Source organism: Gilbertella persicaria, assembly GCF_025201335.1.
Source record: "Gilbertella persicaria strain CBS 190.32 chromosome Unknown B0P05scaffold_102, whole genome shotgun sequence".
NCBI classification, from domain to species: Eukaryota; Fungi; Mucoromycota; class Mucoromycetes; order Mucorales; family Choanephoraceae; genus Gilbertella; species Gilbertella persicaria.
The window spans coordinates 1-13744 of NW_026252063.1; the positions used below are offsets into that span (position 1 = coordinate 1).

A 13744-nucleotide genomic window follows, 5' to 3' on the forward strand; every position below is an offset into this window, starting at 1 on the left:
CCTACTACATTTCCATGGGTCAACATGACTCCCTTAGGATTACCTGTGCTTCCACTTGTGTACATGATACAGCACAGTTCAGAAGATTGAGGTTTGACTGGACTGATAGGATGTTGATGACCAAGCTCTTCAAGCTGTTCAAACGACATGATGTGCTTGATTTGACCAGAGGCTTTTATAGCATCCAAATGTTCGGATGTGGCCTCTCCTCTATAGATCACTGAATCAATCGAAGGACAGCCTGGTAAGATTTTGGAGAGAGTCGAAAGTTGATCACTATTCATAAAGCAGAGGTTTGCTTCTGATTCTGTAATTGAATGTTGAAGGCCTTCTGGCCCGAGTGTATCATAGGCTGTGACAATGGTCATTGCTTGACTAAATGCGCCTAAGAAACAGAATAAATATATACAGATACGGCCAATGCATCATTTTCACATTTACCGTGTGCCATCAACATCCACTCAACACTAACATTGTATTAGCATGAGCTGCCACTCTATCTACCTAACCTACCTTGTTGAAGCTGAAATTTGCACTTTACTCCCTTTTCTTAAACCGAGTTGAACAAGACCTGCACCCAAGGCCTTTGTCTTTTCTGCTACCTGAGCATACGAGTAGTAGTAATATGGACTTAACTCAAAATAGGTCCATGTCTTGTCCTCTTTCTTTTCTTTTCCATTGACAATTTTCGTTACTTGTTTTGTTTGAGTAATAGTATCTTGAAGTTTTCGGTAACCAAAAGCGTTGCGATGAGGGAACTGAACTGAAGCATATTGAAGAACGTCATAAAGAGTTTCAACACCTTGTGCAGGCGTAGTAATAAGTGTGTTGGGTGAAAGAATAGAGCGGTGCACAGGACCTTCGCCTGCAAGAGCTTCGGCAATAGGAATAGAGAATTTGTCTTGTAACATAAAGAATTTAGAAGAAATATAATCTTTTTTTTTCTTTTTTATGTCGGTAAAAACATTGTATCACCCTTTGTTCACAAGTATCACATTCTGTCTTTTATCCTGTTAGAGGCTTGAAAGAACTAGTTTAAAATGACTCATGATATTATATCATGAATAAAGAGAGCTCAATGATTACCCAATACAGTAAAAGGCTCAAGCTAAATACTTGATTTTTATCTCTCTTTTTTTTTTGATACAATCAATCATGGATACACATAAACATTCATCAAAAGATTCTTATGTACATTACATCACACATTAGAGAGTAGCTGGTTCTAGACTGAATAGGGTTATGCGTTTGTTCAAGGAGAGAGTGAACTTCTTACGCATCAATGTTTTGCCGTCTAGACTGTGACCGCCAAACATAAAGCCAAAAACCTCAAGTATTCGTCTGTCTCTTCCTTATACTAAACCAATGACACCAGCTGCTAACCAACTGGAAACTGTTCTTCGATACGCATATCTACATGGACTCAGTTCAGAGCAGGTAATTAAAGGAAATGTTGACTTTATGTGTTTCTTGCTAATGGCATGCATTTAGTGGTTAGAGCCTACCAAAGAGTGTTTGCAAATGGGTGATGTGAGCACAGAACTGTGTGGTAAACTAGTACCGAGACAAATCAATAACTCACTCTACATGTAGCCTTACTCCTTAACTCCATCTTTAGTTTTACACGCGTTTCTGATTCTTTGCTTGAATCATATGTCACTATTGCTACCACAGGCAAACCTAATCTCAATACAGAAAGCAGTAGCGTGTCATTACCCGTCATTGAACCCATCACATTCATCCATCAACTCGTACCATTTGTTGAATTAACAGCAAGCCAACACCCATATCAATGGTCTTACCTCTTGAAGCTCTTGCCTGAACTAGTATACTCTGTTGATACAGATACCATTACCACGGATCTTCAAAAAGGACAAGAGAATCCTTGGGTACAAGTGCTGACCCATGTGCTTGAAATCTTGTCTCATATTGTAGCTGTGGGTCTATATCCAGAATGGTATTCAAAATCGACTACTTCACCCAGTCTGGCAGCCAGTAGTCCAACCTTGGCTGCAGGTCTTTCTTTCAACAATCACGAGATGGGATTTGATTCCCAGTTCTCTTTTCAATCACAACATTCAATCAACTATGATGCCGATGCCACACTGGACATTGACAATACACAACGAATGGAAGACGACGATGTTCCTGTAAACCCAATCTCGCAATCAAACGCCCAAGACACGATAATGAAGAGTACGACCAGCTTACAAAAGTCAATAGAGATCGAAAATGCTGCTACGGCAGCACATATTATGATTTACCTGATCGAACAAAAGTCTGTCAAGCGTATCTTTGAAGTCTGCAATAATCAGAAACGACAAGCAGGCACAAGTTCAGATGAAGAGCCATGGGTTCAATGCCAAGCTAAGCTTTATCCCAAAAACCCAACGATAAAAGAAAACATATCACCTGTAGCATCACAAAACCCAGATATCCAGCGCTTACTTCAGCTTATTCAGCGATTGACAGACCGAGAATTAGAGAGACGCATGGCTGTACATATGAAATACCATGAATTAGAGGATGAAGGAACCGCAAGAGCCATGCCTAGTGCTGGCCTCATGGGTCTTTTGTATCATCTAGTGCAAATTAGACCTTCTTTAGATGATGAGCGTATTATAGATTACTTGACAAAGCTACAAAAAATCAAGGTAAATTGAATTCTATTTACATGACTATTCACTTCAATACAGGGCTCATTTGACGAGTCATTTTATTTGGAATTATGGTTGACTGCCTTGACAGGCCTTCGTGAAGCCTCTCTGAATACTAGCTGTCAGACACCTAATATGAACGAGAAGCAAGAAACCAGTTGTAATGCAGTGGTGGCCACAAACAGATTATTATGGAAAAGCCTAGTGCTTGTCAAAGTAAGAAAAGTACAGAAAACAGAGAGATGTTTAAACAGAACATAGTTACCTTGTTTAATTGAAAAAATGCAAAAGAAAAAGCAAGACAATCAGACTAGCGAGGTAGGCTATGTGCTTAATGCGTTTCACTCAATTCCAAAATCAAGTTTAATGCAATAGAATCTTCTTTAAGAGAGCTTAAAGCATTTACAGGCCTGATGAATGCTTGTAGCCCACCCGCTTGTTGTTCTGATTTTTATGCGCCTGATTCTGTGTCCTCAATGCTTGTGGACAAAATTGCATTTGGAGGTGATGGCGATGACGATGATGATGATATTATGAAGATGATCAATGACATAAGCTATACTTCTGATCTCAACACAGCTTCCATGATGAAGTCTATTCGAGCTATTAGTAACAATGACATCTTTACCAATATTGTACAGGTCTGTGAACGCTATGGCTTTGTGAGGCCACATATAGCAGTCAGTCTGTTGAAGCAGAAAGAAGACAGTATGATGGATATAGAAGACGAGATGGAGAAATCAAGCCCTATTGACTTGATTGATCAGGTAAAAGGAAGGCTTGAAGCACAAATGATACTAATTGATAGTAGAACATTGATGCAAGAATTGAAGTCTTAAGGAACAATGTGTCTTTTTCTGCTCTTACTGAACTTATTCATATTGGGCTTGTCTCACCTATTCATTTAAGCAGGATTCTTGATTTTTTGCTCGAATTGCTCAAGAAATGCTCTCTTCAGAATGACTTTTTCTCTCTTGCCAAGATATGTGAAGCATTGACAGAATGTCCTTGCAGTATAGATTTGATGCTTCAGTTGTACAATCCATATGATTTACTGGGACCTTTGGAGAGCATCTGCAACCATTGGACACCTACTACAGATGTTGATATGGATGTAGAAGAAAATGACAGTGAATTGGATGGTATTCAATTATTGTATAGTAAATTTGGCAAGATTTGGAATCTATGGACTTCAGCTGCAAAAAGATTCAAAGTAGGTTATTATTCACATACAACCTAGAAGGCTTATACTCTGCTTAGCTTTATAGAAACATGCAAGTCTTTGAGGAAAAAGATGGCTTTTTGTACGACTATTTTACTCAAGGCAGATTGATTTATGGTCGAGATGTTGATGATGATGAACAGATGGAATCACTTATCAATCATTGGATGGCTGCATTAGCTAGTAATAATGGACTATCTGATGATCTGTTAAGGTAATAGACGCACCATGCAACATATGACTAACGTATTTGACAGATCAACTCGACCCCAGCATCTTGTAGTGATTGTACCTACCATTATTCATCGTAGCATTCTACTTTATGCTGCCAACAAACTCAGTCAGGACACACTCATAAATATGGTTTTATGTTTCTTCAAACCTTTCCTTCATTTCACTATATCAACTGTCATTTACGCACTTTGTGATGAACTCCTTAACAGCCCACATTCTTCTATTATCCTCACTTGTCTGTCTCGGATTATTCTTTCTATGGACATCCCACGCGATACCAGTCTCCACCCTGTTCTAGGTACACTTGAATCTTTGAATGAATTCAATCGACAAGCAGCTACTTTGGAACCTGAAGCTGTCAAGAACATGACTGAACTCGAACAATTTATCTCGACAAAAAAGATGGTCAAAATCACAGCTGATATTGAGACGGTCACGACAGGTGTTACACCCAATACACTGTTTGAAAAAGCATCGCTTATGTTCAAGTACATTGTCAAAAGCGGGCGATCCATGTATATGAGTGATGTAGACGCAGATACACACTCGTTATGGGACACGCAATCCAGAATGCAAGTCGTTTCTCATTACCTGGACATGGTGTTGTTTGAGACAGCTTTGGAAATTGGAGGTGGACATTGGTTTGTCAGTATGATTGTGGATCAAGTATTGGAAGCCGGTAAATGTGGTGGTGCTGTACGGGCAGGTAAGCAATGTGACAATATAATAACTTTGCTTACACTTCAACATATAGCTGAACTGGGTTCTTGCCTTATCACAACACCTCTTTTGTACTCTAATAATCGCTACAATAGCTGTATTCATCTGCTTCGATGTTTATTACAAGATGTTTTGCCTTCAATGCTACAAGAAAGCCCAGAACAAAACATGTCTTATTTCCAAGGCCAAACACTTGGTGTATTTACAAGTAATTGCCTTGTGTTGATGCAAGATCAACATGAGTCTATAAATCAGCTAGGCAAATGGTTTTTTGATGCTTTGGTCATAGACTTGGATGATAGCCAAAACAAAAAGAAGATCAAGGTGCAGGACGATATAGAAGACACCAAGTTTGCTGAATGGAATGATGCTGTTACAAAGAGTGCAGTGTGGAGAGGGTTTATTAAGGGCTTAATGAGTAATCCAATAATTGAAGAAGTTTGGCCGAATGCCTTCTTATGATATATATACCATGTACATAGATAAATAATAATAAAAATTCGATATTAAAGAGTAAGTGTACAATTAAATGGTTACAAGTGATGCTTGCTTGTTGTCGTTGTCTTCAATTCTGTAGTTTCCTTGTCCATCAAGACGAACAAGTGTCGTGTGAAGCTGTAAAACGTTGGGGTGATGACTGATACTTATGACTGTGATGCTATTGTCTTTTATCAAAGCATTGTACAAGTAATTCTCAGTCTCGTAGTCCATAGCACTTGTCGCTTCATCTAGTACTACAAATTGAGGCTTGCGGTGAAATACACGAGCAAGCACTAACCGCTGTTGCTCACCAGGAGATAAAAACTTGTTCCACTCTTGGTGGCTATAGTTTTTATCAAAAGAATCAAGCAATTGTGTAAGGTGATGAAGGCGCACCTTACTAAGTAGTTCCAAGATTTTTTGATTGTCGACTATGCAATTTCAAAAGTAAGTATGATTTGATTACATTTTGTGCTTATACTTGCTTTCTATAGAAGACGTGTTTGGGTACAGCATTTGATCTCTTAATGATCCTTCTATCAAGTAAGGTACTTGTGGTAAAAATAAAACATCTCGAGACATGCAAATACGTCCTTCACTGCAAGGCCATAGACCAGCAAGAGCACGAAGAATAGATGTCTTGCCAGAACCTTTTTTTTTTTAGCTTAATGTTCAATTGTGATTTGATTGCTGCTTACCGTTAACACCAACAAAGGCAACATGATTGCCTTGCTTAATCTTCAAATTAAAGTCATGCACAATCACTTTTGAGTTTGGAGAAACAAGCTTCACATCCTCAATTTCGATTGAGTCGCTTGAATAATCTTGTCGATGTGGGCAATCGATTTCAATATTATCGAGTGTATAGGATACAGAGTCAAATGTCTCTAAAATTTCACCAATACGAGCTGTATAGCCTGCAAGGTCAGAACACTTGCTGGATTGTTCAATGATACTTGTGAACAAAAAGATCAGATACATAAAGACAAATGAGTTCTATTATTCCCCCAAGGTTTTTTTTAGTGAAAAGTAATCTAAACTTTTTGTTATTACTTACGGCACTAATGATACTACTCAGCTCAGTGGCATCCTTTCCATCAAGTGCACCAGTAAAAATAGGGATAGCAATGATTAGATAGCTAAAGATAGAACCTATATAAGCAAAGCTCTGATTGGCAACTACCGAATTCATGTCAATCATTCTATATACTACAAATGCCACCTACTGGCAAGAGGAAGCTCCTTGTTCACAACAGTGCGTTGATAAGCAAGTAATGTATCTAAGCTTTTTTGTGCTCTTGTGTGTTCTTCATCTTCACCGCCGCAGAATGCAATAGATTCTGCAAACTGTCTCAAACGAACATGGAGATAACGGAAATTGCCTTCTTGTAGTTCCTTGAAAAAGACAGCGCCAACGATAGGCTGGACTAGTTTTTGACTAACTAAGGTACCCAAAAAGAAGTAAAGAAAAATAATCAAAGGACCTAGGAACCCAGTAACAGACCAGCATTTATATGTATAATAAATCACCATGATAGGAGCAATGATGAGGTTAGTCACTATTTGACTTAGTGTCTCAGCAAACTTGTCGATGTCTTGTGTAATTCGCTGGTCACTAGCTGTTTCTTTAGTTTAATTGTATATATATATTTGACAAACATACGGATTATCAATGTCTTGATGGTTGACAACGGCATACATGGATTTGGGTCGAATATATTGATTGTGCACATATTTAGTCAACAATCTTCTAGTTTTTATAGCAAACAATCCCATCATAAAGGACAAAAAAGCTTTAACCTACGTATTTGTTCAAAATCAATGCAAACAGAATATACTCTCACCTACAGCTGCTATACTAAAGACAAGAACCATGGATGGTATCAAATATTTAAAAAATCCGGCTAAATCTCTTGTGGTAAGGATTGAATAGAATTTGCTTGGTATCATGCCCACATATGTCACAAGAAATTCGTATCCAAGACTCAGAAACATAAAGGCTATGTATAACCAAAAAACACTGTTTTGGCGTGCCTGTTTTTCTGTAGACCATGCCCGATGAGGCGAATTTAATATGATCTTCAAGATTCTGTAGAGTCGCTCGAAAAAGACACTATCAAGTCTATATGTGTGCTGTTTTTGGTTTTGTTCATTGCCTTCTGTCGCAACCTCGAAAAAACTAAAGTACCCTGATCTCTCTCTAGTGCTCATCTGCTGAGATCTACTCGAGAGAAAAATACAAAAATTTTGGTTTATTGAGTTTCTCTTCGGAATTTGAACAAACAATGTTCTGCTTAGGTAATCTCTGGCGCCATGCTCTTGCCATTAACTTTCGAAAAAAGACTACAAATCCTTTGATTCAGCCCTTTAAACTCTGAGACAGCTTTATTCCCCAATAATTGATTCAAGAAGGTGAATAATCACCTCAAGCTAAATATGGTTGTTGACGAAAAGAATTGAATCTTAAAAAGTGAGAAATACAAAGAAATTCCTATACAGAAGAACTCCTATCATAATCACAATGCCGAGAAGGACCTAAACACTAAATAAAATAATTTAAATATATATTTAAAGCCCTAGTATTTTTGATTTTCTGTTACGACTCTTTTGACTAACAAGTAGCTCTTTCCGACTATCACTGTACATTTAGTGAAAACTTAGGGAGGCGATTTGTACCAGTTTCTTTTAAGTGGTATTCCTTACTGAATACTTCAGACAGACGGAGAGACTCTTTCACTGATCCCTTTGTGAAGACGCCAGTACTTGAACTGATTTGAAGTCTGAGATACTTACGTAAAATAGATTGATCAACTCCTATTTATTCTTCTTATAATGGCTAGTCAATGACATTGACATTGTGAAGGCCTTTGAAGAAGCAAGAAAGGAAGCAGTAGCAACACTACAAACAAAGGAATACATTTCCGAGCCATATTATCTGTAAGACATCTAATCTGACGCTTGTTTTTCCCCATCTGTGTACTTACGCGATTTCTCCTTTATTTTCTCACTTAGAACCTTGCCTTATATCATTGGTATACCAGTGCGTTAGGAGAACACCCCGTCCACTCCAATTTCCACTCCTAAAGAAAACATAAATGTATACATCCTGAAAATAAAACTATTATTAGTTTCAAAACATCTCTGTTCTTTTCATTTTGTTCTGCAATGTTTTTCTTTACATAAATAAATCATCTGCCTTTAATTCACATGCATTTGATAAATTAGCGGTTTCTTTGGGTGATAAACGATAAAAGTATTTTGATAAATAGTTCCCCCCCTTTCTTTTTCTTTTTCATAAAATGGTTACAGCTACTTCCTCTTCTTTAAAAGAATATATATTCATGCAAAAGTGATCGCTTTTTGGAGTGAACATTGGATTGGACGGATTGTTTGCCGCAAGCTACGGGTCTTTGCCCTCCCTATTGACCGAAGAACTTTCGCTTGTCTTCGTAAGGCTTAGAGGCCAAGAAAAGAAGAACTTGAGTTTGACGACTCTGTCATGCTCAAGTTCTTAGAGGTGAAGAAGTTGGCTGATGAGGTCACAGGTGAGAGTGACGTTGGAGATGATGAAGAAGTTGAAGAAGAGCTTGCTGACTTGATACATGACTTACACAAGCATTCCATCAAGTCTAAAAAGGCTTGTCACATGGCTTCAAAGTAGGTGTTAGAATCCTTGCTGTCGTAGATGAAGAATTGGAAGGTGGAGTGTGCTTCTGAAGATGCTTTCATTGATCAACATTTGCTGGTATTCCTTGAAACCATTTTGTCCAAGACAGCAAGTACAGTCATTCAAGGTAAATGTTTACTAAATAACTGAATATATGTATTTGATATTGTTATCTAATACAAGTAAATAGGTCAAGCGGCAGGATACCATGCCAAGGCTCCGGCTTTAAAAGAAAAAGTACCACTTGCAGCAAAAACCCAAAAATGATTGATGCCTTGGAGCCTGACTTCTTGCTGTACACCAACGAGTATCAAGAAGAATATGACTTGCTTTCGGTCGAAGTCAAGAAGCCTGACGCCAAGGTCTCTCAGGCCTTGAGCGATCTTTCAGAGATGGCTCTTGAGCTGAAGAAAATGATTGACCATCATGTCCTTCTGGGAGTCTCGTCTCCTAAATCTTTTGGTCTTGTTGTTGCTGGTATGTGTTCAAATTAAAATGATAATTATCCAAAAAAAAATAGGTGTTCGCTGTGATGTCTTTTTTTGTTCATTAAATAGCCATGGGCTATACAAGTTCTTTGAACTTGAGAGGTTCTATTTGCCTCGCGATCAATTTGGTTTTGCAATAGTTCCTGCTGTCATCATCACTTTGTTGAGACTGAAGGCAAGTTTACGTTGTTGTTTGACCCATTCATTATTCACTAACACATCAATTTTAAAGAACTTGGTGGACAGGGATGCTGCTGAACTCAACAAGAAGTCAAGAACAGATTTGTCTTCGTCCTTGTTGGCCAATTTGGTCAAGCCCTCGATCGAATAACCAACCAAAAAGTCAACAAATAAAAAATAAGTTGTTTTCTACTGATTTCTTTTTCAATTCTTGTGTTGGCTATTCATCTTTCCTTTCTTCTAAAGGCCAAAATACTTTACATGCTTGCCAATGAGTTTTGGAATACTCAGAAACGAATTGGTACAAAAAAAAACGAAGTATAATTGGCACGGCTGAGATTCCTCTGTTATTGGCTTTTGTCACCAACAGCTCTCTTTTCAATGCATGTAGCTCTTTTCTTTGATTCCATGGTTTCGCTTACCTTTGTTTTTATAAAGAAGGTGCGTTGTGACTAAATCTTTTTGTTCCTACATTAATTGAAGATTGAAACAAAAAAGGGACTAAGCTACTCTTCTTTAAATGTAATCGTCTATATTGCAGCAAATCAATGGGAAAAATATTTGGCTCGTATTGAAGAATTGTGTGCAAGCAAGTGGCTCAAGCAATGCAAGCGCACTTCTGAAGGCTTACTTATGAGCCAAACTCGTGAGTGTCATCGTCATGGTCACTCTACGCCATTCAGATCCTCAAGAATCAGTTCAAAGGATTCTAAGAAAGTTGGATTTAAAGCTGCTTTAAGTATCTTGCAGTTTAAGAATGACTCTTTAGTCGTTCAAATCAAAGTACCAATAGGTCATGGATTTCATGTTCCCAGAGAAGAAGGAGATTTCCGAACTCTTCCTTTGACTACAGAAACAGTTCAGGTCATTGAGAGAAACTTGAAAAATGGCACCAACCGCATAGGCATTAAAGCTGCAGTCCTTCGCCGGATTGAACGTTGGGGAAATGGAATTAGAAAGCCAACTATGAGGATGTTTATAACAGAATAAGAGATGTGCGATGCTTCAAAAGAATGAGAATACATTTAGTTAAACAGTAATTTTATCTGAGTAGATCAAAGAGAGTCTTTATCGTTTCGATACAAATGATTTTGTATCACTCAACATCTGGCTTAATCGTCACTTGCCGCTTAAGAACTATGCCATTGAAAACTGCAATATCCAACTGTACAACAGCGATGATAGAATCTTTGTTCGTGGTTCTCCATCTCTTGTTCGAGTAAGAAAAATATCAATGAACAAGTCTTTCTGCCTGGATGCCGCTCACAGCATCTCATCTAGAAGCACAGAAGTGCTGTACAATCTTGTTGCTCGGAATTCCCAAACCCAAAAAGGATATCCAGTTGCTTTTCTGATCACAGATAATCAAACTGTTAGACCATTCAATCAATGTCTAACATTTTTGAAGTAACAAGGTGCGTCAATCCGGAGACAATCACCATTGATTACTATGTGGCAGAACTCAATACCATTCGTAACGTACTGGAAGGCGTCTATGTCTATTATTGTGGATTTCATGTCCTCAAAGTTTGGAGAAAAGCATTAGATCGCAAGATCAAGTTAAGTGGTGCTCACACTCAAGAAGAAGTGGGCACTTACAAGAAGCAGTTGGAAGGGTTAATCACCCAACTTCTTCATGAAGTATAAGTAGCACCGCTCAACGAGCTGGTCGCTCAATTTGAAAGCAAATTTAAAGATGGTCAATCAGATTCTTTGGACTACTTCCAAAACCGATGGACGCAAACTGAGGAGCTGGAAGGCTGATGGAGTCAAGCATACATGCCTGAGACACATAGAAATATGCTCACTAACAATTACATCCAGTCGCGGCATAACCAGCTTAGGACTGTATATTTTAGTAGATGCAAAATTAATTGACTAGAATATTTGACTTTTGTCTCGGTTAATGATGTTGAGTTTTATTTCGCAGAGGAAAGAGAATGTATCTTGTTCAATAATGGCAGAATGGGGCTGGAGCAAAACGAGCAAGCTAAGCGTTCATTTTTTGCTAGTGAAGTCTCTACAGACCAATTGCCTTCTCTTATTTAAAACCCATTGGGAACGAACAACAGTGATATTGCTATCGTCAATGGGAACTGGTTTGTGGGTTCTTTGACTTCCTCATCTGTCAGGTAATCCGTCAATGTCAATGATGTTTTAATTAGCAAATGTATACGTCCTGGTTATAGGAAGAGAAGTTTGCCATGTAAGCACATCTACCTTCTCAAAAGATACACCTCACTCGCTTTGAAATATAATAAAGAAAGAGTTGAAAGAACGAATGCTTTTAGAGAGGAAGAGATTGTAAAAGTAGATGAGCGCATTTTTTAAAAAGAGAGAAATCCAAAACCTTAAACAGCTTTTTTAGACTAAGATGTTGATATTGAAGGCAATGATGAAGCTGAAGCTCTCATTGACAGTTAGCATCAATAATGTGGACCCAGTGGAATCTGTTTAAGGATTCGTTGCGATATATCGTCAGTGTGATAGACGATCCTATTACAATTGTGGAATGCATGTTGCTGAAGCTTGCAGTAAAGATAACACTGGTAAAGTGAAAGAAAAAATACTGTAACTTGTATAATTCGTGTCTTTCATGCATCCTGGGACCCAGGTTTTCTTTCCGTAGGGATTGTTGTATATATAGCTATTTATATGACTATTGTTTAAGTTACTCTGTACCTTATTCAGCTGCAAATATATTTAGGGATAGAATTGGCACTGAATTCTGAATTTATACTTTTGGTTATCGCTGCAAAATATACAATAGATGCCTTATGCACCTTACATCCTTAAAAATATCAAGTATCGCGTTTAACAAAATTTAAAGAAAGTTTCTTGGTTCAAACAGGAAGCTGTCATGAAATGACTGTTTCATACTAAATTCTGGCAGCTTCTTGTATCACAAAGTGCTTGTTCTTTTATTTTGAATCTCAATTACTTTATATCAAATTTAACTTTGGCATATATTGCCCTGTTACATCTACTGTCCTATATTTCTTCAAGCTACTGTGACATCTACTGTTATATTCCAGTCGCTTGCGTCAATCGTAGTCTTTCTCTTGTGTTTGTCTCTTCTCTTTTCTCATTTGCTACATCATTATTAATAAAACCCATCTTGTTACTTAATTTTCGTATTGCTTTCTCATTCTACTTGAAAATCCTACTTTTCGACATGATTCTTTTACTTGTTAGAGTAATTTTACAACTCAATTAGTTTTACTTTATTACAAATAGAATTGTTTTATCTTAACAAGTTCATTATGACTCATATCTTTTTACTTTAGAATTAATAACCGTTCAAATCATTATTCAATAAAGGTCAGAAGAAATATTTTCACATTACTTTACTTTTACTTTGACCGCTTGGGTTACTTATTAGGTTGTTGGTATCGGCTTAAATATTCATTTTTGTCCATTTGCCTTCTTGGATATTGACATAGGAAGGTCTTTTACTTTATTATATCTATTTGAACTTTTATTTCCTCTTTTACTTGAAAGTTCGTTACCTTAACAGTTTGGTGCTCATTACATACAATCGTTCCCTTGCTTTGGATTCTACTGTATGAACTCTTCTATACTTTACTGGTATAAAAAACAAGTTTTATCCCGTAGCAATAATTTACTAACAGATCTGGCTACAAACACCTTAGGTCTCCGCAAAAGCAAAAGAATTATTCCCCAACGGGGAATCGAACCCCGGCCGTGTCGGTGAAAGCGACAAATCCTAGCCACTGGACCATTGAGGACTGACATATATTGTCAAATTGATATTTTCTTAAGGTTTGTGTTCAATAGTACAGGTCAGGTGACGATAGAATATTTTCTAGCCAATGATATTACTGGGAAAATATTCTAGAAGGCAGTGACGTCTGTGTTTTGATAAAGTAAGTCTTAAGATCTTTTATTATTTTTATATTTTTATATTACCTGTGTTTTGATAAAGTAAGTCTTAAGATGAAGAACTTACATCTATCAACAACACAGTATTTATATCTTTTCTATTCATACTAAAATATGTATTCTAAATCAAATAAAGAAGGAAGTAATTATATACTTCGTGTTGATTGATCCTTGCTTCTTGACGAATACGACA

General features: G+C 37.4%; 5 protein-coding genes and 1 non-coding gene across 6 annotated transcripts; 2 read left to right on the forward strand and 4 right to left on the reverse strand.

Moving 5' to 3' along the window:
- Positions 1-942, reverse strand: B0P05DRAFT_20631 (uncharacterized protein; the record flags this gene model as incomplete). Its single annotated transcript, XM_051573222.1, has 3 exons — positions 514-942; positions 442-467; positions 1-385 (listed from the first exon to the last, which is right to left on the reverse strand). Coding segments are annotated over exons 1-3 (809 nt in total), but the record flags the coding sequence as incomplete, so codon positions are not given.
- Position 943: 1 nt separating this feature from the next.
- B0P05DRAFT_20667 (mediator complex subunit Med5-domain-containing protein) lies at positions 944-5327 on the forward strand. The gene is made up of 9 exons (XM_051573223.1): positions 944-1437; positions 1492-1549; positions 1594-2654; positions 2697-2873; positions 2919-2975; positions 3020-3424; positions 3469-3870; positions 3918-4093; positions 4137-5327. The coding sequence occupies exons 1-9, from the start codon at positions 1366-1368 to the stop codon at positions 5293-5295; spliced, it is 3567 nt and encodes a 1188-aa protein (XP_051428923.1). The 5' UTR covers positions 944-1365; the 3' UTR covers positions 5296-5327.
- A 31-nt stretch (positions 5328-5358) lies between these two features.
- B0P05DRAFT_482208 (P-loop containing nucleoside triphosphate hydrolase protein) lies at positions 5359-5658 on the reverse strand (the record flags this gene model as incomplete). Its single annotated transcript, XM_051575217.1, has 1 exon — positions 5359-5658. A coding segment is annotated over one exon (300 nt), but the record flags the coding sequence as incomplete, so codon positions are not given.
- A 117-nt stretch (positions 5659-5775) lies between these two features.
- Positions 5776-6846, reverse strand: B0P05DRAFT_482202 (ABC transporter transmembrane region 2-domain-containing protein; the record flags this gene model as incomplete). Its single annotated transcript, XM_051575216.1, has 4 exons — positions 5776-5963; positions 6012-6309; positions 6371-6492; positions 6540-6846. The coding sequence occupies 4 exons, from the start codon at positions 6844-6846 to the stop codon at positions 5776-5778; spliced, it is 915 nt and encodes a 304-aa protein (XP_051428925.1).
- Positions 6847-8812: 1966 nt separating this feature from the next.
- Positions 8813-11295, forward strand: B0P05DRAFT_642512 (uncharacterized protein; the record flags this gene model as incomplete). The annotated part of the gene is made up of 6 exons (XM_051583808.1): positions 8813-8970; positions 9171-9457; positions 9501-9778; positions 10132-10512; positions 10703-10867; positions 11026-11295. 6 exons carry the CDS (start codon positions 8813-8815, stop codon positions 11293-11295), a joined length of 1539 nt encoding a protein of 512 aa, XP_051428926.1.
- A 2030-nt stretch (positions 11296-13325) lies between these two features.
- B0P05DRAFT_t134 lies at positions 13326-13397 on the reverse strand. Its single transcript has one exon. It is a non-coding gene; the product is annotated as a tRNA-Glu (tRNA).
- Between the last annotated feature and the right edge of the window lie 347 nt (positions 13398-13744).

Bases quoted from the DNA above. Each gene is read 5' to 3' on its own strand.
- B0P05DRAFT_20667 (XM_051573223.1), top strand. From the start codon at position 1,366: ATGACACCAGCTGCTAACCAACTGGAAACTGTTCTTCGATACGCATAT. The intron at 1,550-1,593 runs GTAAACTAGTAC...CTCTACATGTAG, and splicing joins TGTGAGCACAGAACTGTGTG to CCTTACTCCTTAACTCCATC. The intron at 2,976-3,019 runs GTAGGCTATGTG...TCCAAAATCAAG, and splicing joins AAGACAATCAGACTAGCGAG to TTTAATGCAATAGAATCTTC.